Consider the following 25,396-nt stretch of genomic DNA (forward strand, 5'->3'; position numbering starts at 1 on the left):
TCCTTACAGCGTCGCCCATAAACTTTCATATTCTTACAAACTTAGTCCTTCCGTCATTTTTTTTTCTATATTCTGTCTAGTTTAACTTGTGTAATCTACATATTACAACTTGAATATTTAAAATTACCTATATATCCTTTATTTAATTATTTTATATTTAAAATTAAAAAATTTCATTTTTCATTTTGTTTGTTGTCTTTTTTTAATACATTTTTCTGTACATTTCCATTATACTTTTTTTTTTCACGATAATAGAAAATTAATAATAAATAATAATTCATTTTTACAATTCATTTTTATTAAAAATTAATATTTACATAATTATTTTATTTTTATTTATTTTTTATATAATAAGTAATAATTTTTAATATATTAAATAATTATAAAATCAATATTTTTTTATTTTTTTACAATTTTGTCCTTGTTTAAATAGTCACATGCCAATCACATGGGCAAAAATGGATGGATTGTTGAGAAAAATAGACGGAAGGACTAAGTTTGTAAGATTGTCAAAGTTTAAGGGCGACGCTGTAAGAAAAATAAAAGTATGAATCACGTTGTTAAATGGTCAAAAGTTCAGGGAGCATTTATGTAATTTATCCAAAAAAATAACGTGAGTCAGAGTGCTAAAACCCTCTCCGACTCTCTGATGCAAATCTGTTCTTGAGAGTAAATCAATTAAATATGTCAATACGCCTTACCCTTACAATGCTTGGAAAGCAGCTGACCTAGCAATGTGAAGATTATGGTGGGACCCACTTTTTTTTTTTTTTTTGAAAACAGTAGAAACCCGTATCTCATCCAAGGATTGAAATCTCACATCTCGCGACCGTACCGCACTTCTAATTTTGGGGGTATCTCGTCTCGTACCGCATGGGAAACCGCATTTCGCGGGGTATACCGCAAAAAGAAAGGTATACCGCGGGGTATTTGAACAATAAATAAACTTTAAAAAAATACTTTTTAATTTTCATGCATACATAGAAAATTTAAACATAGAATTTTTATACATAGAGGTATTTCTTAAATATAAATTTAAAATCTTAGAGTATCGAACACATAAAATAAAATTTAGTCATGAAGTTACAAGTAAAAAAAAGTGTTTCTATTTACTCTATGTATTATTATAATACAAATCCAAAATTAAATTAATTACATAAAATAAAACATATATTTACCTTTTTTTCTTATTAATGATAAAAAAAAACTAAATGACAATTGTAGGAAAAGAAATTTGCCGAATGTATATATATATATGTTTTTAAGAAAAGCATATATATATATTTGCCGGATGTATACAAAGTTAAGAAAAGCATATATACAACGTTATTTGCCAGATGTGTATATATATATATCTATCTATATAATCTATCTATATAATATAATAAGGGAGAATGATCGATTACTATTCATAGACTATTCACCTATATTATAACCAATACTAACCTGCCACGTTACCTATAATCTACTTCTTCAATCAACCACACGAAACGTCGCCTTCAAATTCAAATAGAGAGTTGGTTTTATTCACTTATTCGTAACAACGCTCAGTATTCGTAAAGCTGCATTTATTCATAATACATCATTCTCCTTTCTATTCTTCTTCATCCGTGTGATCCATTTCGGTGGTTATTTACTTTTTTTTTCTCTTTCAAAATAGGGCCTCTCCAGCGCCGAGAAGGCTTTCCCGTGCATCTACACCGACGCGGGGTTGCAGACCCTTGCTCTTGCGCTCTTCACCCTGGATCATCACCGGCAATCCAATTATATTCTCTCGTCTCTGATCGCTTCCAGTTTCAGACCCGGTGGACTCTCTGTACGTAATTCTTCCCCAATCTTAAGGAACTGATTTCTCGTCGTATATATGCCGTTTTGTATTAGATAGAACAAAGCTTCTCATTTTTTTTCAGAGTTCTGTTTCTGTGGTAGAATTTGACCTAAATTTTCTTTCTCAGCCGATATTTGTAGATGACTCAAGACGTTATGGATTCTTTCCTGAACAAGTTCTTTCCTTCGGGATATCCGTACAGGTGGGTTAAACTCTTGATTCTAAGTGGTTTCATTTTTTACGGAAATTTTATTGTTGATTTTTCGTTTTTATTTTATTTTTCTCACCCTGGAAGTTTGTTGGTTTTCCATGGAAATTATATTCGGTTTTGGCTGATAATTTTGGGGGTTTTGTTCGATTTCATCTTTTTCGGTTTTCTAGGGTTTAGTTCGAGGCTTTTATCTCTCCCTTCGGCTCCGCTGTGGTGTCCTTCGCGGCTATTTCAAACCCGCCACATCATCACCTACTGAGGCCCGGAGACGAGCTCAGACGAGGAGGCTGTGGCGGCTCGGACTTCGACTCCGGCGTCATCGAAATGCTGATGAACAACGTCATCGAAATGCTAATGTATCTTCGTTCTATCGGGCGTGTGCCTTTTACCCTATGTTGTTTTGATTCCCATATTGTTTTACGATGTGTGTTTTTGTATTGAGTTTGTTATTGTTGTTGTTGCTTGGCGTGTTTGAGAAGGGAAAAGGCTCACTAAAGAACCAAATAGCGTCGTTGAAGCCTATTTTGGAGGACTTGAGGGCAAGGAAAAAAGAGAGAATTGATGAGTTTGTGGATATCCAGTCACAGATTGCGGCGATACGTGCTGAGATAGCTGGGAATGGTCAGTCTAAAAACAATGGGGATGTAAAGACTGAAGACTCTGATTTAACTGCAAAAAGATTGTCAGAGCTCAAGTTGCACCTTAAGGAACTTAAGAGCGAAAAGGTGCTTGGAGGAATATTTATATTTAGAGTGTATTTAAGATTTTAGGTGTGGGCCTACGTCATCCTATATTCTTTTTCAGGCTTTACGGTTGCAGAGAGTTAACAGCTATCTTAGAAACATTCATGAGCTGTCAGTTGTTCTGAAAGTTGATTTCTTAGAAACTGTTCATGAAATTCACCCAAGCTTGGGCAATTCATCGGGTGGTTACTCGAAGAGCATAAGCAATGATACATTGGCTAGATGTACGGATTTCATCAGCTTGCTCAAGCAACAAAAACAACAAAGACTAGAAAAGGTGTCTCTCTTTTTTTTTTCATATTCCTGCTTGCCATTCTTGCTTCACACACGCTTTCAAATATCTATGCCTGTGTAAATGATGATCTTGTTTTACTTCAGATGTTGCTCAATAGTTTTTAGCGGTGTAGGTGACAACCAATGTTCCAAACGAAATAGCCTCATACACCTCATACAGCAACCTATTCTTTAGTGATAAATAATTTAAATTCAGTTTTTATTTCCTTTCTTAAGTTTATGATTTTTTGTTTTGTTTTGATTTCTGCTTTGAACCTTATCTGTTTCATTATTAAAAATATTAGTAAGATCTTATGCTTTCCTGGTCTCCACCTTAGAAATTTATTTCAATAATTGTTTAAACTATGTTAGAATGTTTATTACTATTTTTTTTTTTCTGTTTTGAGTTTTTTATTATTTCTTTTTATTTTTTTCTTTTTTGTAGCTCCAAGATCTTGGTACGTTGCTGGTTCAACTATGGAATCTGCTGGAGATACCAACTGACGAGCAAAAAGCATTCGACCACGTTACTTGTTTTCTTTCGCATGTTTATGAGGTGTAAAGGGAAGGAGTTCTTGCCCAACAAGTCCTAGAGCATGTAACAGTATTTCTCATTTTCTCCAGTTGATTTTAAACAATCTTTAGGCAGTGAGTATTTTATAATTCATGGTTAGTGATACAGTCAGTATTCATGGTTTCTCAACTGCATGATAATTAGGCTGAGACCGAAGTTGAGCGGTTGAATGCTCTAAAAGCCAGCATGACGAGGGTGCTGATATTCAAGCGGCAAAATGAGCTTGAGGAAGTATACAGAGGGGTCCATATGGATGTAGACAGTGATTCAGCGTGGAAGATTCTCAACAATCTCATTGATTATGGTTTATTGCCATCCTTGTCTCTTTATTATCGCAGTCAGATAAATAATTTATGTGTATTGATTCACAGTTTTGGATTCTGTAATTAGGTTTTTTTTTCTGTCCTTTTGATTCAACATTTAATTATAGTCTCTCCGCATTAGCACTATGAAATTCCTCTTATCCAGGATGGATCTATATTGGCATGGAGGTTTAATGCAGCTGGGAGTTGCTTTGAACCGGTTACATCACTTAAGGGTCACACACACGCGGTGGTTACATTAGTAGTTGGGGCTAACAGACTTTACTCTGGCTCAATGGACCACTCTATAAAGGTAAGCTAAGTAGCAGTATTAAAAGCTTGCCATAATTGCGAGTTAGTCTATTGCTGTAGGTCTTTTGATGTCTGCCTCAACTTTCTTGTTTCTTACTATACTCAAATCTTCAGGTCTGGAGCCTTGAAACATTACAGTGTATACAGGCTCTCAGTGACCATACGTCCGTTGTAATGTATGTTCTTTGTTGGGATCAATTTGTTTTATCGAGTTCTTTAGACCAACAATAAAGGTGCGTGCTTTTGCCATTTTTTTTCGTATAGTTCTAATATTTCAAAAAATTCAATTATCTTTGTATATGGTGTTTTATAACGGTGTCTTATTTTGTTTTGCAGGTGTGGGTTGCTACGCAGAGTGGAAGCTTGGAAGTAACTTTTACACACAACGAAGAGCATGTAATTTTTTTATTTATATTTTTCATCTTCACATATTAGTTAAAATGGTTCCGGGAATCAATAAAGAGCTGTTGTAGAAGACTATATGATATTTAAGTAAAGTTCCTCATCCGTATTTTTGCAGGGCGTGCTTGGTCTGTGTGGAATGCATGATCCGGAAGGCAAACCGGTGTTGTTATGCACTTGTCATGACAACTCAGTTCGCATATATGATCTACCTTCGTAAGTTTCCGACAAAACCTTAATTTGTTAACGTGATACTGATGCTTCTCGTTTGATACCCGTTGCGTTGTGTCAGATTCGCTGAAAGAGGAAAGGTTTACTCAAAACAGGAGGTACGGGCAATTCAAACGGGACCTGGGAGTCTAATTTTCACAGGCATCGTAAAATTCAACTTCTAAATTTCTCTCTTTTAACTGAGCCACGGAGCAACGCTTTTTACCATAAATATGGTCTTCTTGTGGTATTCTAGATTGGCATAAAAGCAGATTGGCGAATGCATCATGGACGCCTTATTCTTTTCTTGGGAAACAAAAATACTCTCCACTCGACTCAGTTCATGCCGTAATTTTGCCTCCGTCACATTTGTAGGTTGAGCTATCTTTAGTACCGGAAACTATTCCTCCCAGGGCACAGGTAAACACAATTTGTATGTTGTGGTAATCTGGTATTCACATATAGATCGTGATCTTGTATATATCTCTTGATTTATAGGTGCAATGTCCACTTGAAGTTACGAATCTACGTCCAAGCAGGGATGTGGCAGTTCTCGACTTCTCTTACATGTTTGGAACCAAAATGGTAATTTTAAATTCTCTGCTTGTAGTTTCCATCTTGGAGAGCTGATGTTTTGTAAATTGAAAATGTCTCATTATCTGCTTCTGCAGGTCAATGTGAAGCTTCGCCTCCCAGCAGTCTTGAACAAATTTCTTCATCCCATTACTGTATCCGCTGAAGAGTTCCTTTCCCCAATGGAGATTGGTCTCAGGACCACCTTTGAAGCTCCAAGAAGTGGTATGAGATGGCGTAAGACCTTTTGTCCTAAGTATACATATATGCTCCGTTACCGGAGAATTGATTTTTTAATAAAAAGAGTAACTTAGTCATATTATTTTGTTTTATTACTGCACTTGATTTTTGATACATTTCGCGATTACTTGTGCAAATTAGGGGTGTAAAACCACTATCACTTCCAGAAATGACTAATCTATTGAACAATTTGCGGTTAATAGTTTGTCCAGGGCTTGTAAGTCTACTCTTCACCATTTTTTATTGCGATTTTTCGAGCCGTGCTGTCTAAGAGGCTTACTCACATTGGGTCTCTTGTTTAGGATCTGAATCCAAATAATATTGTCGCAAGCACCACATTTTACTCGGAAAGTACACCGGGCATGCTCTGCTTGGTAAGCATAGAATTAAACTGTCCATTTATTAGCTCTAAAGCTGAAGCATATTGTTTATGTGTTTGACAACCTTTTTCAAATTCTGCTGCATCAGATTCGAATATAAATGGATCCAGCCGACAGAACCCAGTTGCGTATGACGATCAGCTCGGGCGCCCTGCACTCACATCGAGTACGTACTATACCTTCAATACAGAAAATATGATGTTTGGCTATGTTAATTAATTAATTTATTTATTTGATGAACAAATACAATAATCTATGGTTAAAACTGTTAAGTTATTGTGTGTTTAACTTTTATTTTCGGGTCAGCGTAATTTTCTACAAGTGTCACCTAAAAGACTAATATCTATCTGCATAAATTTGCTCTAATATATATGATATGCACCTATTATTGTGGGGGTGGTAATAGAACAACCCTAAAGCAAAATTCATGGGATGTTAAATGTAGGTTGAAGGAGTTCATCAAGGAGCAATTAGTGATAATGGCACCATTGGGCCCGCAAGCGCCGCCACGTATCCAGGCAAAAAATTTGAGTAAAAACATGTTTCTTAAGTGATTTTTAAACTTTTTGGTTTGATTTTTTTTTTTTTTTTTTCAAGACACCAAACTTTTGACCTTTTATTTACTTATGTCAATTTTTCTTATTTTAAAGTATGCCATTGACTATATATTTACTTGAAATGTTTGTACTTACTATGTATGATTGAAATATTTGATATCTTAATATTCATTTATAACCTCATGCTTTGAAAAAAACTTGGTAAATTAAATCATACATATTATAATTATTTACTAATTACAACTACAACCACCACGTGCGAAGCACGTGTTTCAGACTAGTATATATATATATATATATATATATATATGTTTTTAAAGTTTAATTATATAAGGAAAAGCATATATATTTTTTTGTACTATTGTTTTTTTTTTTACTCAATGTTTGACAAAGAAAAAAAAAAAGCAAGTAACTTTGTATTAGAAACATGACAGCACGGCATATGTGTACAAGAATTGTGTGGCAGCCTATCACACAGTGCAAAAAAATCCCACATCGAAAGTAAATTTTACATTTTAATAATGAAACAGCAGGCTTGAGTGTGTAGTACATACGTACTTCAAAAAATTTGACTACATTTGTTAAGTCATTTGGGCTTGTGACAGGCCCAAAAACGCAGTTAGTTAATTTTTTTTTTCTTTGCCGCGAGATGATATTTGAACCCTTGATCTCATCTTCTTCCCAATCAAATGAGTTCCACAGCTCTTTCCCTGCCTCAAAAGAAGTTCATTTTCTTACTTTTTATTTTTTTCATATGCTGGAAGCTTCGGCGACTGGGTATACTAATAGTTTCTTTTATCCATGATTGTATTTCCAGGTGAGCTTATTTGAACAAACGTTATGGCAAATTCAATTACACTTCCCGTGCGAATATTCACGGTCCATCTAAAACTACTCACCCTCCTCTGTTTAGGTGCGTTTTTGAACTTTAAATGCATAAAAATATATGTATCCAACGATTTCGAAAATATCTATAGACTATAGTCATACTTAACTGTAACCACTTTTATAAATAATTTTGTTTTCTTTAGTCCAGTTTGCCAATTATGACCAGTAATTAAGTACCAAACACATCGTGGTGTAGTAACCGCAGCCACGGCAGGGACCTTGATAAAGTCTGAGAACTCCAACGCCGATCCAATTTGGACGGCGGTGGTCTCAGCACCGGACTCGCCGGAGCTCCCGGCCGCCGCCACGGGGTTCGTCCTATACCCAGGCGAGTCCGTCGGAGTCTTCGTCCCCTTGGGCTGGTCAGGCTTCGTGTGGGCTCGGACTAACTGCACCGCAGACGCCGTTACCGGCGCCTTCCGCTGCCGCACCGGCGACTGCGGCTCCGGAAGCAGGGCATGTCCACGCGGGACCCATGCCCCGCCGCCGGGAACCACGGTCGCTCACTTCATGGCCGTTTCCGGCGACAGAGAGTACTACGAGTTTAACGTGAGCGCGGCGACGGGGTTCAACATGGCGGTGGTCGTGGATCCGGTGGGCGGAATCGGGACCCGGTGCAGCCCGACTGGGTGCTCGGGTTCGGATCCGGTCCAGGGATGCAAGAGCGAATTCTCAGTCGCCGTTTCTCCGACGTCGGCTTGTTCCGCCGCATCCTACCAAATCCATTTTTCAGAAATCCCATACACGTAAGCTATCGCTAATTGATTAAGCAACATTCTTTACACATGTGTGTTGATAAATCATCAAAAACAATTTTCGTCACTGTCGTGACAAGTCGGAGCTACGTAGAGGCACAGGGGTCTAATAATTCCTAAACTTTTGAAAATTGTAACTTTTACTCTATAAATTTACCCCAAATTTATATAATTTTTCTAAATTTGACCCCTCAGAATTTTGTTCTCCAAATCCCAACCCCTTGGAATTCCTAGCTCTTTCAATTTTTTAACCAAACTATATTAATTTTTTAAGAACCCGGTTACCAATAATTAAGGTGGTATTTGGTTTAGTTTTCTTAACTCGCTTTCTGTTTTTAAATTCTGTTTTCTGACTAATTTTTAAATTTTAAAAAAAATTTAAAATTACGTTTTAGAATATTTTAAAAGTTGTTTGGTTATGTTTTCCATTCAATTGTTTTAAAATACAAGAGAGATAAAATAGAAAACAAATTTTCATTTTTCTCTGTTTTCTAAACAAATTTCAAAGAAAACAGAAACATAATTATAAATCTATTTTCTAAATTCATAAGCAAACAAGTTTTCTAAAACTGTTTTCTAGAATTTAAAATTAGAAAACAGGTTTAGAAAAGTTAACCAAACAGGGGCTAACTTATCCATGGCCTCTTTATTATTTTATTAGTCATTTGTATACAACTCTTAATAATAGAACATATATGAACATTACTTCCGTTTACCACGAGAAAGAAAAATGAATAAATAATTTGTTTCGTCCCTACCAGAGTATTGGTACAAACCGAAATATTTATTTTTCGAAAATGGTTAGAATTTCGACCAAATCGGAACACCACTTCTGTTTCGGTACTAGTCATTTATTATTATTTTAAATATTTGAAACATTTAAGAGATTTATAAATTATGAAATTGTATATTTCATTTCATAGTTTTTTAAAGAGCTTATTGTCATGTAATTTATATTACGGTTTGGTACTTTAAATTGAGATGGAAATAAGTGTTACAGGTTTAGAACTTGTCAATTAAATATGATTGATTTTTGTGATGTGTATTTGGAACTCATACAAGTCTCTCCTTATATATTAGTGTGAACAACCAGTACAGCAGGATACAGAAAAGTCAAGGGATTGAGAGTGGATCTGCGTGGTTAAAAGGCCTGGGTGGTCTCGGAGGCGCTGGTACAGTCACAGCCGTGATATGGTGGATCATTAAGAAACGTGGAAACGGTGGCGGGTGTTGCAACGGTGTTACAATTGTGCACTGCTTTACCTTCAAATCGAACTCCGGAAACCGCTAAATGAGATGAAAATAAAATATACATATTTTTAAAATCCTCTGTTGTTTGTGACCAATGTTACCTTGTCGTCGACCCATTCATTGTTATATATATGGTGTACCATAGACCCACTCGTTGTTATTGTTTGTTGGGTCATATTCTGGCGTCTTCAATTATCATATTCTGTCCATGAATAAGAAAGCCCGTGTTTTTAATATTTAGCTGTTCGATGTTCCAATATTAGCAGATACACACACGCATGGAAATGTAAATAGTGAAATTTAAACGAATCAACGTTCAATCAGGTGACTGAAATATAACGAACATTCCAACTAACTAATCACTTCCGCAATATTTCATTTCCTCGCTCTCCACAGCCACAACCAACGTAGAGAAAATGCATTTAAATGGATTGGGAAGGCTTTTAAATGTCAATTAAATAATCATTAATTTAAGAAACGGGAAAGAGGGATTTAGTCCAAGTTTGAAACCCAGGGCAGGTGAATTTCTTTGAGACACCTTGAAACTCAAGCTCTAATACAATCCTGAGCATGCACATAGAATGCTAGCAAAAAGTGCACAAGACATTTCTCTCTCTCTCTCTCTCTCTCTCTCTATCTCTCTCTCTCTCTCTCTCTCTCTCTCTCTCTATGTGATGTGTTATTGTGTTCTACAAAGAGCAAAATTTCATCACATAACATAAGGAACCCATAACCCTTTCTCTCTATTTATCAAGTTATTACAACCCCTTGTTGGTTCAATTTGATTTTGTCAATTAGACTTAACTAGACTAGAGCACGTTGAGCTGAATCAGAGTTCTCTTATTTGAGTTTTTCAATACAATCTTCTATTATTCTAATGAAGCAGAGTCCAGAAGTTTAGCTACTGCAGTGTCAGACAGTACGTCAATCCCTAGTAGCTGAACTGAATCTGCCTCAAACTCGTGTTGTTTGTGTGTGGTGTGAGGACGTGAGTGATGTGATGTTATCTAATAATCGTGTTTTCCATGCTAGAACTAAGCTATAGCTTTACTTTACCTTAAGAGTGTTGGTATACATATTGTTAAGCCTTTTTTAATCTAATATTTGTGGATACGTGTGCTTGAAATTGTCATGTGTCTAGTCTTGGATAGACCCTAAATCATTCTTCGAGATTTCACATGGCTCAAGAAAGTTTAAGACAAGGTTCAAAACATCGGAAAGCTTCAGAAGAATCTTTGAATCGTATTTTGGAATGAGAAATCACTCTTCAAAATTTTAAAGGGCTCGAGGAAGGTTTGGAAAAGGTTCAAGAGTTTCAAAAGATCCTTGAATCGTGTAGTTGGTCGGTGGCATTTTCCTTTTACTAAGTGAAGAGCATGATAATTGGTTTATCAAAGCTCTTGGACACTTTAAGAAACGAAAATATAATAAAGCTTGATTAGCCTTGATTTGTGAGAAAAAAAAATATTTTTTTACAGAGTATATTTTTTCTCTCATTCCATAATAACTCACAGTACAAATACTAAGTTGTACGAAAAAAAATGTATGTCACTATCACTTTATCAATATTGCCACTTGATCAATAGGATAATTTTGAGTGCTGTAACATTCCGGGGTATCAATGATGTATCATGATATATAGACGGTTTTAAGGTTTACCCAAAAATTTGGCATCTAACTACATTTCATAGACTATGGATTTACAATTGTAAGTGTAACTACTTGGTTTGATAAATTGATAAGTTTACCAATTTCACTATATTAATTATTAATCATGGTATAGTATTGATAGGCTTCATGACTCATGAGTAATCCTCTTGTCAAAACTTTGGCATAGATATATTTGTCGAGAAATACGGTCATAAATTAAGAAACATGTACTTAAATTAAGAAAAGAAAAAAAAAGTGTCGACCTTATGTAAAAATTTATTGGACTATAAAACAAGATATATATAACCGTAAAGAGGGCTTTCTATAACATTTCCACCGAATCCTGACCATCTTATATTGCAACTCATTACTAGTCTCTTTGAAGAGTGCAAAAACTCAGCGGCAAAAAAAAATGCTAAACCTGTCTTAAAATCAAACCCTAAACCCTTGCTTAATCACTGCGTTAGGACATTCTACAGTGAAAAAGTTCCCAAGAATAACAAAAGTATGGCTATAGAAACTGCCAATTCACAACATATATAGAACATATACAATAGCCAGACTGAGCTGTCTTATTCAACAAAACATGATCTCTCAAATCTCTTTCACTCTAATTAAAAACCCCTGAAAAGTCTCATATACCCTATAAAACTACTCAAACGCTTCCCCGGAAATGGTACAAAACTGCATCAAGCTACTATATATAATATTATATATATACACAAAGAACCAGAGGGAACAAGAACTTATCACCTAAGCTTATTCTGCGCAACAGCTTGGCAGAGCTCGTCCTCGTAGAACAGAACTCTATTCGAGGCCAACGATTTACAAAGCGGCTTTGCAAGCACAGAAGGAACCATGCATCTCGCCGGAAGAGATGACTCCTGAAACAGAACAGCTGCGACTTGACGCATCTCCGAAGATTTCAGGCGAGAAGGTGGTCGAGGACCTTGCCTCGGGGCCTTTGGGGCTCGAGGGCTCGGCAAATAAATTCCCTTTCCGTCAACCTTGCTGCTATAAAAAATGCAATAAAAATTTGAGGTTAAGGGTTTTGGAGTAGGTCTCAACAATTCTCAATAGAAAACAAAGACAAATGGTTATGGATTCGTGCCTTAGAAAAGGCCAATGATCTGTTGGCCGAGGAGTCATCGTTCTCAACATCTCCTGCCGAGAACGATCCGGGGTGGTATAATTAAAGTAGAACTGCCTCGCTATCACGACCTGATTTGAGTTTATATGCATGAGAATGTGCTCCGTGTTGTAGAAATATAAATTATTTCAATAGAAGAACAGAGAGAGAAAATGGTGCTCACAGCTTTTCTGATTCTTTGAGAGACGTGAAATACTGCCTTCAGTTGATCATGATGCAAGTGACATAATACTTTTACCTAAATTATAGGGGAACCCAAAAAAAAAAAGACATCAGGAATCACGTATATACTGATATAATAATATATGCACGTTGTGTTTACATGGTAATCTTAGGATGAGTTGATATAAATTAAACATACAGATCAGAATCTTAAATTAAAATTAATAATCCAATCCTAGTAATGTCAAACAGATGAAAAGTAGCCTATAATTGGCCACGTAATACTGCAGAGTAAATATGGGACTGTTGCCACAAAACCATCAATCAATTTGTTTCTTACTTGGAACTACTTTCCAAAAACAGAGATTCTTTGTTAGTATTCCTGCTCAGCTGTTATACCCAACCAACGGGAATATAATATACCAAATCACTCCGTATCTTGTTTAATGTCAAATACGCTAAGACGAATTTTACAACAATTGGCTATTACTCGCTCTTTTCACTGCTCTCTTTAGTAGTTGTATCCCATTAAGAACCATAAACCACATACCTAATTGCAACTGAGCTTATTTTATTGTATCAACTAAGCAGCCAGCATAAATGATCCATCATGCCAATACTAATGAAACTTCCAAAATATACAAATGGCCAGTAAAAAGCAGGGATATTATTTATCCTACAAAACTAAGTAAAATAAACAGAAGTATATACCAGTAAATCCATGGGTAGGGACTCAAGCCGAGACTCTGAATCACACTCCTCAATCCGAGGAGTCTTCGGAGTTCCAAAAAGACTGCTCTGTTTGAATAAGTTGACCGGCGATAACATCAAAGGGCTTCTTTCGGTAACCTTCTCTTCCAGAACCTCTTCGCTGTCAGTCTTCTCAGCATCTGATACAGCGACCCTTTTCCTGCCGAGATCGGTACAAGCCTTCGAAACTGACAGCTTGGTGTGTCGAAGCCGAGCAAGAGCACCAGGCTTCAGGAACTTGCTTGACCCACGAAACCGTTTTTTCTGTTTCCGGTTCCTCTGTTTGGGGGAGACTTTCCCCATTATCTCCTCTCAGAATCAATAGCCTTAAATAACCGAATAGAATCCTCTATTTTGACCTAATACATGAATTTCATGTCAGAAATTATAATGAACCTTCTTCTATAAAGAGAAAAATTCAACAGTAGCACTCAGCAGATTAGCTAAAAAAAACCTAAATACTTATTGAAAATGAAAAGCCAAGATAAAGCAATCCAATGCATGGAAGAAAATAAAATTTGAACTTGGATTATGCCTAATTAAACTTCACATAAGCCCTAAAGAGAGTTTTAACTATTCGGAACAGAAAATTACCAAACCTAAGTCGCATTACCTGAAACTTCTGAACAATTGTAAGCTTCTAATTGAACTTAAGCACGAGCATTACCTGAAACGCATTGTAACTAATCGCAAATCAACTCCCAATCACAGTTCAAGTCGACTGCGCAATAATAAAAGGATGAAAGAGAGTCCAAGTACCTACAAAACCACCATAACCAAATAGAAAAATGAAAAAGGTCCAGAAAACCACAAATGGAAATCTTCAGGTACTTTAATCGGAAATGATGACAAAGAAAAACCGTAGAATAGAAAAGCACGAACCTCGAGAGCGACTTCAAGCTTCGAACACCGAAACAGGAAGAGAAAAGCCTATAGAGAGAGAGAGAGAGAGAGAGAAGGGACGACTAGGGTTTTTCTCCTTTTTTCCCCCAATTTATTTTAAATTCACATAATTGCCCGCCAAAAAATTTTGGGAACAGTTTAATAATTTTAAAAGAACATAAAAAGTCCACAAAAAGAAAATGAAACCGTAGAGAGAGAAATTAATGATCTAGCTGGGTGCTGACGCGGCGGTCATCGATTCGTTGAAGCGATACATATGTCCCCACAGGTGACGTCACTGGGCCACATCCAACGGCGTAGATTTCGTTGTCATTGGATTCGGGAGTATCCTAATTTATTGTCGTTTTTATTTAATTTGAAAATAATAGAAAAGATTTGGGAGGGAAAATCGAAAGCAAATTTAGAGGATTTTAGGAGGGAGATACTCGAAGGTCACAATGACATAGTTATCCTCTTCATTTTACAATTTTGGTACGCAATTTAGAGAAAGTGGGTGGTATTTTCGGAATTTTGTTACTGGTGTTAGGTTCCCATAACCTTGTGGAGCTGAGTGTGGGACCCACTGATGAGGCACTTCTCATGATGGGTTTTAATGTGGTGAAGTGAAAGTACGGGCTAAGCCTTTGTGCCAGTATTAATGACACGTGCGAGACGCCTATTTGTTGTTAATGAGATGGGTATTTAGTCAAGGCATGACAGAATTTAACGTTTCGTGATATGAGAGACTTGTTGAGTGAGTCTGTGAGTCCGAGCGAGTGAATGAATGAATTATGAAGGAACGACAAAACAAAACGTTCTAGAAAGACAAAAAAAAAATTAGAAAAATAAAATACAAATACCACGTAATGTGAGAATATGGGATAAGTCATGGCCTGGGCTTAAGACACAACCTAAGCCCATTTATTAGAAGCACGGGTCCGAGATTCAAAAGGCCTGAATCGTGCCTAAAGATTAAGACCCTAAGCCTAACCCAAAACTTTTGGGAAAATAAAAAAATATGAAAATAGACCGAAATAATCACACGGATCTAGGAGCCCCAGTTTGCAGTTAATTACTTTAAAAACGAAATGTTTTATGTTAATGCTAAGTGTCAACGGCTATCATTTAGAAAAATACAATAGATTATCATTTTCTTTTCTCTCAATTATTTTCTAATTTCAAATAGACGTTGTTATGTTCTATGTTCTGATGATGTTCATTTTATTTGTTTAACTGTTTTATAGGTCATCAATTAAAGTTTTTGTTTATATTTTTAATGGTTGGTGTTTTCTATAATTAGACTACAATTAAAATGGAATAATTAAATATCTGTTAAATTTAGACTGTTGATTTGAGCTTGTTAGTGACGGTGACATTGAAAGTAAATAATAGGTTATTTATCCACGCAAAAATATATATATATATGTATTCAACTGTATTAAGCCATAAATTTTAGGTATTTATGTTGTTACTTTTCCAAAAAATTTATATATGAACTTTATATTTTCAAAAGGGTTATCAATCAAAAAATTATATTCTTTTAATATGTCCAAAATCATTTCGGCCCGGACTATCATTAGGCCGAGTTCGGTCCCAACCTTTCTCTATTAAATAAAATATTATTTTACAACTTTATTCTTCATGTGTAAAATAGTGATTTTAACCGATAAATTAAATTTTATTATTTATAATATAGTTTTTATTACTATTATATATATAGTCGTAAACTCTTCAAGGAAGTAGCCAGCAGTTGTAAATTAGTTCATCAAAAAATGTCAATTATTGGTTTTCCGGTCGACCAAAACTTAATGGGAGTGCAAGAGTGGTCCACTTTACAACGGTGTCTCCAAGCTATGAACCCCGACGCTCATTATCAAGAAGGAGTGGTATGTTAATTTTAACAGATCTCGTATGCATATGCAATAATCTCGACAATTTTTATTTATTAATTATTTTCATTTTTGTTTGCATTATTTTTTGGTTGGTTCGCAAAGTCATGCTCAGGCTATATTATGGCTGTGTTTGGCATAGCTTTGCTTTTTAAAAAAGTGATTTTAAAATAGCTGTACGAAAAAATTGTTGTTTTAAAAAACAGATGAGTGTTTGGTAAACTATTGTAAAATAGCTGTAGCTGTTAACAAAAGCTGATTTAGTGTTTGGTAAAATATATATTAATATTTATAAGTATAATTATTTATATAAAATGTAATTAACAATAATAATAAGATATATTTTGTTATATAAAAAATATATCAAAGTGGGTGTCTATAGAATGTAAAAAATAAATTATAAATTTTGGTGACGTCAAAAAAATTATTTGATAAAAGCATGTAAAGATAATTAGAATTAAAAGTTAGTGTAAGAGAAAAAAAAAAGTTAAGAGAGAGAAATTACAAACCAAAAACTAAAGCTACGTATAAAAGCTACAAATTGTAGCTTTTGGTTTTTTAGTTAAAATATTCAAAAACACTTTTTAGTTTTTAGAAAAAACAATTTTACCAAACACTTAAGTATGATTTAACTTTTAGAAAAAACTAAAATCAAGTTTAATAAGCTGAACCAAACATAGCCTATATGAGCGAAGACGTCAGGGCAAGGCACGTGAACGCTTCATATGTGTTAGGATCGACCGGTTGAGCAATGAACATGATCACGAGAAAAGGAGGCACTGAGACCTCTTTGGGCCTCGTATTCAACTGTATCCAACCAAAAAATTTCGGTATTTATGCTTTTATTTTCCAAAAAATTAATGTTTTGATTTTATATATCAAAAGGATTGTCAATCAAAAAATTACGTTCCTTGGATTAAAAAAAATATCAAAAATAATTATTACACGCAGTGCCATAAACTGGCCGAACCTCTTATTTCGAGGCTTTGGGCCGGCCTTTCCCTTTTAACCATGGCCGTTGAATGGCTTGGGTTGGAGTATAGGGCCTCAAGCCCAACGACCTGCCCCGGGCCCTAAAAAATACTGGCCCGAACTCTTATTAGGTTCAGTTCGGGCTCAATCATTTTTATATTAAAAATATTTACACAAAATTTATTCTTTATGTGTAAAAAAAATGGTTTTAACCGATAACTTAAATATTAGTATATATGATATAATTTTGTAATACTAAAAGTTTTTTATTTTGATTATTTATGATATGGTGTAATTTATTAGTTTTGGTAATGATTATTAATATGGGCTTTTTTAGGCCCAATTTAAGCTCCGATCCGATCGTCTGATTATAGAGGGTTTAGGACGGGTCTAGGCTTATCTAGGACTTGAAGAAAAGGGTCGATCCGACTCGGCGAAATTAATAGCTTAAACCACATGCCACTTTTTTTCTTTTTTAATACAATTTTCTTTCCGGAAATATCTTATATCTTAGTGAAAGCTAATTATACTTATGAGATTTAATATTTTCAATATTGTTGTTTATAGCCATTTTTTTATCATGACAAAGTTAGTCAGATTTTGTTGTATTCTAGCTAAATAGCCTTGAAACTGAAATTCGAAAAATAATCAATATATGTCTAGTTTATAAAATGCGCAAGTAAGAGGAGTCGGTGTCTTTTTTAACCCTATCATTATATATTTTCTTAACGTGCTAAATGGCGCTTATATCTATAGGTCAATGTAACATTTTGGTTATTTTCCTAAAAATTAACACCGGTTATTTTACTATTAATTGATTCGTAAAATTTGACTATTTTCAAATGACTATTTCGAATTATTTTTCTATTAATGAATTCCTATGTTTATAGGTTATTGCTTATCCACTGTTGGAGCCTCGTTGAGCAGAGGCTGAGAATTATTGCTCATTAGCCGCGTCGGTGAGGACTATTCTGATCACCGAGCTCACAACTTGCGAAAATGGCGTGGATGTCGAGGGTATGATCGACAAGTTAAATTCCGTGTCCGCGTCGCTGAGCTTGTTCAACGCGGATTTCGAGGACTTCATTCGGCACCAATGCCTCTCTTCGCAAGCGAAGAAAGAGCTCGAAAGAAGCGGAGGCTTGACTGGGACAGTTTTCCTTTGGAAGGATCTCGACTCTCGGCGAGTCGAAGCTGCATAGGCCTTGGAGAACTCTGAAACTGTCCTTTCTAAAGCTAGACAAGACATGGCCAAACTTGAAGCTCGGGTCGTGGAGGTTCGCGGGGTTTTAAAAGGATTGGAAGAGGAATTGACCAAGGGAAACGAGAATGTCGGTGCTTTACGACCAGACTTCGATAAGCTTGACAAGGAAAACGCTGATCTTGTGGCGAAGCAAACATGTCGCAAGAGCTTGAGGTGACACTAGGGATGCCATTGAGAGGACTCGATTTTCGCTTCGTTGTATGAAATAGTCTGAAAAGTCTTTCAAGTTAATTGGAACTTTCCTTTAAGGTTCATCGTCCAAAGTACATGGTCTTTTTTGTGCCTTGTCATATGTTCCATGACTGGTGCCAAACCTTCTCAAAACTCACTGTCAAATTGTGACTGCAGTTTTGCTTGTTGCTTAATACTTTTTTTCCCCTACTTTTCCTTGGTTACGTGACTGTAATTCCAGATATAATTTTTTTTAAAAATAAAATTCCAGATATGATTTAAGGTATGTTTAGAAAGTTATCCTATATTTGACAATTTCTTCATGTTGAACTGCCTGGTCCTGCATTTCTTTTATATGATTATTAATAGAATTCAACCAGTCATATGTATAGTTAAAGACTTACAGTAACAAAAAGTCAATCAGATTAGTATAAACCATTATGGAAACAAATACTTTTTTTTTTCAATGAAACATAACACATAAGCTGATATTAAATAATAAGATATTATTTTCGAGTCAAAACGGACGGAAAATTTCCGAGCCTTCAAGACGGCACTTCCGTGCTCACGGAACTCGGATTTCCATCGGCCGAGGTTGAGCTTATCGGAAGGACGAGCTTCCAACCTCTGAACCAGGTTTGTTAATAATGGCAGAGGAGATCTTTAACGTCCCTACCGTCAAAGATCGTCTCTCTCTTTTTTTTCCCCTTCACATAAGCTGATATTAAATAATAAGATATTATTTTCGCTCCCCTTCAAATAAAAAGGGAGTAGAAATAGGAAGATAGAGAGATTGGAAAAAACATGGCACACACTCATTAAAACTGGATAAAAGCCTGCAGACACGTGGAGAGAGACCAACCAAACCTCTCCCCAATCTATGCTTCTTGTCATCTAATCTCTTCATATATTAGATATTTTTCAATATAACAATCTGAATTATCTCAAACGGTTCTATGCCAAAAAAAAAAAATTGTATATAAAACAAATTAGCCTACAAAACATTTTAGACCCACAATTTCACACCATAAGATCAAAGTAAAAACGGATTGAAAGTTAGAAAGACTACAGAATGAAAGAAGGATAAAACTCCAATGTCCAAACACGATAACATAGGCATAATATAATAGAACAAGCAAGGGTGGTGAGTGAAAGGACCACATTTTTAGAGTTGGTTAGACTTGAGTGAATGATCAGTACAAGACAACATAAATATATATATATATATATATAAATATCCAGGACTTATCTATATTAGGTATACACTCGTTAAAGATTGGCTTTTTCTGTGTGGTGTCCAAAACTTGACTTCTTATGCCCGTAATTTTCAAGTCCCATATATTGTGCCACCAACACAAAATGTAGTGCACTCACTCACCCTTTAAAAAAAAAATAGTGGACTCGCCACTTGAGTGACCTTTGTATATATAGCAAAAGTTTTTCAACTTTCTCACTTCAACGCATGCATAATGAATATTATTTTGTTAGACTGCATTTTTTTTCCCTCTCCTGTTTAATATATCAATACTCCACTTCCTTTATTTATTTATTCTATAAAAAGATCATCTTTCTCATCAAATTAGTAGTCGGCAATTCACCGATCACAGCATCCATAATACAAGAAGGATATTATCAAACGAACATAATTATGAAAAGAAAAATGATATATGAATTAGCACGGAAACAAGTATATCGCGAATTGTATGTAATAATTGAATTTGTGACAAAACATGACTTGTTGCTATTAACCGCATACACCATAACAACACAATCAAACTACCCCGATTTCTCTTAGACGTTGCGCGTCTTCGTGAAAAGACCATAGACCATACTAGAGGAGTTGCAACAAGCCCAATCGTTTGACAAAATGAAATTAACGATATTGAGCTTGAAATATCACATCAAAGTATGGGACCATTGTCGCTTCTCTAGCATGGACATTTTTTCCGCAATTGTCAACTTGCCTATGTGCCTTTTGAAACTCTAAGATACAAGGGCTTGGATTTGCAATGCGATCACTCGGCGATGGAGTTTCCACATGGATGTTGTCCTTTCGAGCACACCAAAGGGGAAAGCAATATGTACACATTAGGTCAAATTCTAAACTTGACCAAGAAATACCAAATAGAAAACAAAATTTAGCGACAAGGAGCATCATGAAGTGTAGAGCCTATCTCTGAACACCGTGGAAGTCCGCATTTTTTAAGCCAATGAAAACTAAAAAATTGAAAGTCGATTCAAATTAGTGCTCGTAAATAGAACAAGTATTAGAACATTTAATACTTCTACGAGCAAAATTGAATGTCAAATGTTCCAAAACCTCACATTAATATATGGAGATTTAGAACTCGTAATAACTTGATAGTTTGACCTTATGTAGTAATTACACAAATTATCCTAACTATAGAGAACACGGTCCTTGCATGGAAAAAAATCGAAGGAGATACTATGTATTATGAATATCGGGTATGCGTCGAGGTCGATATGATCCGAGACATTGAATATATTGTGGTACCTTTAATCTTGTTTGGCTAACATACTCTGGTTAATTGGGCCCATTTCTAAAAATCCATGCTAGTTAGCTCATATTGCACCAAAACAAAACCGGGCCATGAGACACTATATCTCGCCTTAAAGAAAGGTTCGAAGGATAATCACACTCATGGGATACATGAAAAAAAAAATCATCATTGTTTTCACTTAAAGAGTTTGGAAACATGTGGTCACAAATTAAACCGATGATTTGTTCATTGTTTACGCCAAATCATTTAGGAAACTCAAAGGTACTTATCATGGGAATTCGTCGTTGAAATATAGAGGACCGAATACAGTTCCTCACAAAATTTATCTGGTACATTTAGGCTAAAGCTCATCGAATATTTATGCAAATTTATGATCCTTTCCTTAAGTTAAATTTATCTGGTACATTGATGGACCTTCGCCGACTGCACATGTAGCCATTTAAATTTTTTACGTTAAAATTCTAGTATAATTATTTTTAAATTAAAAAATAGCTCAAATTAAAGTAAGACGCATGTGTTCTATTATAAAATTGTAAACATAAATTTGACTATGTTTTTTTAATATTTATATAATTAAACTATAATTTTAATTAACAGTAACAATTTAATTACTTCACACTTTCATACTGTTTCTTCTGAAAATAAAAAGCTAAAATTAGCAAGACTCGTGAAATATCAAAGATTAAAATAACCAAATTTACTTTATTTATTACTTTGTTATGCATGGGCTAGCACAATTTACAACAATATAATTGCTCTTTCATAATATCTTCGAACCCCACCTCCGTAATTATCTCCAATCTCGTTTCTTTCCCAATGATATGTTCTTGACTTGAATTATTCATTAACAGTGACAACTAAGAATCTCGCTTTTTGTTGTTAGTATGTTTGATTATAACTTTATAAATACAATAATATCAGAGATCACGGAAGCTATGCTGCTAACACAACATAAGAATATTCTTTAGCACAGATAATGACAACCAAAGTGTATCGTATGGTAATGCGATTAAGCCAGATAATGACATACACGTAGTGCCATTCAATAAAAGTACATGACAAAACAAAATTCACGCTTTGAGCACTTAGAGAAATCTATATTCCTAATGCCAAGTTTGCATGTACATAAAAACAATATATTAATAATAGCTAAATTAAAATTCGCACTTTTTCTTTTCTTTTGTGAATACCAGGGTTTTGTTCTGTAGCGAGTTTCACTAAATTTGGTAGGTTTTTGACGAATCGTTTATTATTTTAAGTGCCAATATTGCTTGGAATTCTGGGTAATTTTTTTATTTTCTTTTTGTAGCTTATAAAAAAAAAACCCCACCCACCAAATCACATGCACAGCACAATAGTGGTCTATTTTGCATATGTACACGTATGTCGAGCATATAAATAAATTAAAAAATTACAAATATTAATATCTTTAGGATATACAAATTAATACTATAAATCTGGTTAAGGTTAGTGGACAAATATAACTGTATTTCCACTACAGGAATTTGGTATATAACATATGTGTCGTGGTACAATTGTATGCCCGTGAACTTTTGAGAAGTACTTAAGGGAGTGTAAGAGTGTTTGCTTTTCATTCCAAAAAGTGTTTTTGATTTTTTGAGATAAAAAAAATTGAAAACAAAAAGTGAAAGTTGCGTTTGGTTTCAAAAATTTTGAAATTGTTTTGTTAAATAGTAAAAAAAACTGAAAACAAATAAAAAGTATTTTGTAAAAAAAAATTATTCTCTTCTCTCATCTTTCTCCTTCAAAAACAAAAATGAAAATTGTACCAAACAGTTTTTCAGTTTTTTCAATTTCTCAAAAACAAAAATGAAACCAAACAGTTTTTTTAAAACAACTGCAAAATAATTTTTCAGTACAACTATAAAAATTAAAAAATAGAAAACAAAAACTTTTTTGAGTTAAATAGCCAAAACTAATGTCTGTAGTGTTATATTATATATATATATATATATATATATATATATATATATGTTACACATAAAATTAGCAAGGTCAAGAATGTACTCGGACCCTTGTGCTCGGACCCATGTGGTCGGACCCTCCGAGTATGTGGTCGGACCCTCGTCGGAAGACTAAAAAAATGTGGTCATATCATTATTTAAAACCACCTGAGAACACGTACTCGATGGTTACTCTAATAAAAATAACTACCAAGCGGTTATGCATGATAACCACCCACTCACAAGGATAATGGGGAAGTTACAAAGTAACTTCTAGATCATGGGTTTGAACTCCCCATTATCTCCAAACTCAACTCTATAAAAGGGAAGCAAATCAACAAAGAAAGGAAGAGGAGTATACGCCGGAAATCTCACCTATCCAAAAGCACCCTCATCCACATTCTTGAACTACGTCATGACCTGATCCCGCAAACGCGGGTACGTAGGCAGCTCATCAAGAGCACGGTCACCCCTGCTCTCTTGTACTAGATTCGTCTGTATATAGAGAAAATCCTACCTGGAACCTATGTGTGGTCGGGGCTCCCTACTCGGACCCTAGTGTTCCTCGCAGGACAATTGTTGTACCATTTTTGTATGTCAACATTTTGGCGCTAGAAGGAGGGGATAGCGTTGAGATTAAAGGCAAGTACTTTTTGAACATCGTAGACCGTGTTTAGATCAACATCTCTTCGTGAAAAATCATCGAGAACATTAGGGTCCGTCGAAACATTGTCTCTCCGTCGAAAACGACAAAAAATGGTTTCTAGCACGTCTAGATGCTTGGATGACTAGAAAAAACAAAAAATGCCTAACACGCACCGAAAGGCTGGAAGGCTTTAATATAGCATAATTTAAGGGCATCTAACACATTAAAATGGCTAGATGGCCATAACATCAAAACAAATGCAACTTATAAAAATAAGGAGCATGGATATGGATGTCGAGAAGAGGGTCCGAGCACATGCTCTAACCCACGAAAAACGCATAAAAAGGTACTATTTTAAATATATTTTCATTAATTTACAATAGTCTAGATATATGTTTCTATAACTTGTAGGTATGGACGGGATAGATCTCGCTAAATGAAATTTCAAGTTTGTTCTCGGCCTCGGTACCTTCTACTCGGCTCGGTATGAGAACAAAATAAAAGAAATTTTCTAAAATAATAGTCGTTGCTCATAAGTTAAGAGCAAAAAGACATTAATAAAATTTCAAGTTTGTTCTCGGCCTCGGTACCTTATACTCGGCCTCGGTACCTTATACTCGGCCTCGGTACCTTCTACTCGGCTCGGTATGAAAACAAAATAAAAAGAAATTTTCAAAAGTCATAGTCTTTGCTCATAAGTTAAGAGCAAAAAGACATTAATAAAATTTCAAGTTTGTTCTCGGCCTCGGTACCTTATACTCGGCCTCGGTACCTTCTACTCGGCTCGGTATGAGAACAAAATAAAAAGAAATTTTCAAAAGTCATAGTCTTTGCTCATAAGTTAAGAGCAAAAAGACATTAATAAAATTTCAAGTTTGTTCTCGGCCTCGGTACCTTCTACTCGGCTCGGTACGAGAACAACATAAAAGAAATTTTCAAAAGTCAAAGTCTTTGCTCATAAGTTAAGAGCAAAAAGACATTAATAAAATTTCAAGTTTGTTCTCGGCCTCGGTACCTTCTACTCAGCTCGGTATGAGAACAAACAAAATAATTTAGTCTTTGCTCATAAGTTAAGAGCAAAAAGACATTTAAAGTTTGTTCTCGGCCTCGGTACCTTCTACTCGGCTCGGTATGAGAACAAACAAAAAATAAATTTTTTAAAGTCATAGTCTTTGCTCATAAGTTAAGAGCAAAAAGACATTAATAAAATTTCAAGTTTGTTCTCGGCCTCGGTACCTTCTACTCGGCTCGGTATGAGAACAAAATAAAAATAATTTTTTTTAAAATCATAGTCTTTGCTCATAAGTTAAGAGCAAAAAGACATTAATAAATTTCAAGTTTGTTCTCGGCCTCGGTACCTTCTACTCGGCTCGGTATGAGAACAAAATAAAAATAATTTTTTCTAAAATCATAGTCTTTGCTCATAAGTTAAGAGCAAAAAGACATTTAAAGTTTGTTCTCGGCCTCGGTACCTTCTACTCGGCTCGGTATGAGAACAAACAAAAAATAAATTTTTTAAAGTCATAGTCTTTGCTCATAAGTTAAGAGCAAAAAGACATTAATAAAATTTCAAGTTTGTTCTCGGCCTCGGTACCTTCTACTCGGCTCGGTATGAGAACAAAATAAAAATAATTTTTTTTAAAATCATAGTCTTTGCTCATAAGTTAAGAGCAAAAAGACATTAATAAATTTTCAATTTGTTCTCGGCCTCGGTACCTTCTACTCGGCTCGGTATGAGAACAAAATAAAATAAAATTTTTAAAATCATAGTCTTTGCTCATAAGTTAAGAGCAAAAAGACATTAATAAATTTTCAATTTGTTCTCGGCCTCGGTACCTTCTACTCGGCTCGGTATGAGAACAAAATAAAATAAAA

At 35.0% G+C, this 25,396-nt stretch overlaps 3 protein-coding genes, 1 long non-coding RNA gene and 1 pseudogene across 5 annotated transcripts; 4 read left to right on the top strand and 1 right to left on the bottom strand.

Moving 5' to 3' along the window:
- The first annotated feature begins 1,077 nt into the window (after positions 1 to 1,077).
- On the top strand, positions 1,078 to 3,617 carry LOC149399750 (65-kDa microtubule-associated protein 5-like). The gene is made up of 7 exons (XM_089610344.1): positions 1,078 to 1,089; positions 1,661 to 1,816; positions 1,956 to 2,030; positions 2,217 to 2,417; positions 2,519 to 2,764; positions 2,844 to 3,059; positions 3,501 to 3,617. The coding sequence occupies exons 1-7, from the start codon at positions 1,078 to 1,080 to the stop codon at positions 3,615 to 3,617; spliced, it is 1,023 nt and encodes a 340-aa protein (XP_089466470.1).
- A 198-nt stretch (positions 3,618 to 3,815) lies between these two features.
- On the top strand, positions 3,816 to 5,040 carry LOC149399751 (zinc finger CCCH domain-containing protein 63-like; annotated as a pseudogene). Its single transcript, XR_016296290.1, has 7 exons — positions 3,816 to 3,933; positions 4,001 to 4,011; positions 4,098 to 4,244; positions 4,358 to 4,476; positions 4,580 to 4,639; positions 4,764 to 4,861; positions 4,938 to 5,040. The product of XR_016296290.1 is annotated as a zinc finger CCCH domain-containing protein 63-like (transcript).
- A 65-nt stretch (positions 5,041 to 5,105) lies between these two features.
- LOC149399752 (uncharacterized) lies at positions 5,106 to 6,568 on the top strand. The gene is made up of 6 exons (XR_016296793.1): positions 5,106 to 5,275; positions 5,354 to 5,440; positions 5,527 to 5,653; positions 5,971 to 6,042; positions 6,137 to 6,214; positions 6,494 to 6,568. It is a non-coding gene; the product is annotated as an uncharacterized LOC149399752 (long non-coding RNA).
- Positions 6,569 to 7,382: 814 nt separating this feature from the next.
- LOC149399753 (thaumatin-like protein 1b) lies at positions 7,383 to 9,664 on the top strand. The gene is made up of 3 exons (XM_089611015.1): positions 7,383 to 7,518; positions 7,690 to 8,239; positions 9,329 to 9,664. Exons 1-3 carry the CDS (start codon positions 7,446 to 7,448, stop codon positions 9,537 to 9,539), a joined length of 834 nt encoding a protein of 277 aa, XP_089467141.1. The 5' UTR covers positions 7,383 to 7,445; the 3' UTR covers positions 9,540 to 9,664.
- A 1,788-nt stretch (positions 9,665 to 11,452) lies between these two features.
- Positions 11,453 to 14,224, bottom strand: FBS4 (F-box family protein). The gene is made up of 6 exons (XM_089612123.1): positions 14,094 to 14,224; positions 13,879 to 13,970; positions 13,173 to 13,570; positions 12,463 to 12,537; positions 12,261 to 12,370; positions 11,453 to 12,163 (listed from the first exon to the last, which is right to left on the bottom strand). The coding sequence occupies exons 3-6, from the start codon at positions 13,512 to 13,514 to the stop codon at positions 11,899 to 11,901; spliced, it is 792 nt and encodes a 263-aa protein (XP_089468249.1). The 5' UTR covers positions 13,515 to 13,570; positions 13,879 to 13,970; positions 14,094 to 14,224; the 3' UTR covers positions 11,453 to 11,898.
- Positions 14,225 to 25,396: the final 11,172 nt, after the last annotated feature.

This window comes from Urtica dioica, chromosome 4 (assembly GCF_054948205.1).
Source record: "Urtica dioica subsp. dioica isolate 48M chromosome 4, U.dioica_male_clone48M_v1_H2, whole genome shotgun sequence".
Taxonomy (NCBI): Eukaryota; Viridiplantae; Streptophyta; class Magnoliopsida; order Rosales; family Urticaceae; genus Urtica; species Urtica dioica.

Bases quoted from the DNA above. Each gene is read 5' to 3' on its own strand.
- FBS4 (XM_089612123.1), bottom strand. From the start codon at position 13,514: ATGGGGAAAGTCTCCCCCAAACAGAGGAACCGGAAACAGAAAAAACGG. The intron at 12,538-13,172 runs GTATATACTTCT...CCTATAATTTAG, and splicing joins CCCTACCCATGGATTTACTG to GTAAAAGTATTATGTCACTT. The intron at 12,164-12,260 runs GCACGAATCCAT...CATTTTTTATAG, and splicing joins GATCATTGGCCTTTTCTAAG to CAGCAAGGTTGACGGAAAGG.
- LOC149399750 (XM_089610344.1), top strand. The intron at 2,031-2,216 runs GTGGGTTAAACT...TCTAGGGTTTAG, and splicing joins CCTTCGGGATATCCGTACAG to TTCGAGGCTTTTATCTCTCC. The intron at 2,418-2,518 runs GTGCCTTTTACC...GTGTTTGAGAAG, and splicing joins ATCTTCGTTCTATCGGGCGT to GGAAAAGGCTCACTAAAGAA.
- LOC149399753 (XM_089611015.1), top strand. From the start codon at position 7,446: ATGGCAAATTCAATTACACTTCCCGTGCGAATATTCACGGTCCATCTA. The intron at 7,519-7,689 runs GTGCGTTTTTGA...ATCGTGGTGTAG, and splicing joins ACTCACCCTCCTCTGTTTAG to TAACCGCAGCCACGGCAGGG. The intron at 8,240-9,328 runs GTAAGCTATCGC...CTTATATATTAG, and splicing joins TTTTCAGAAATCCCATACAC to TGTGAACAACCAGTACAGCA.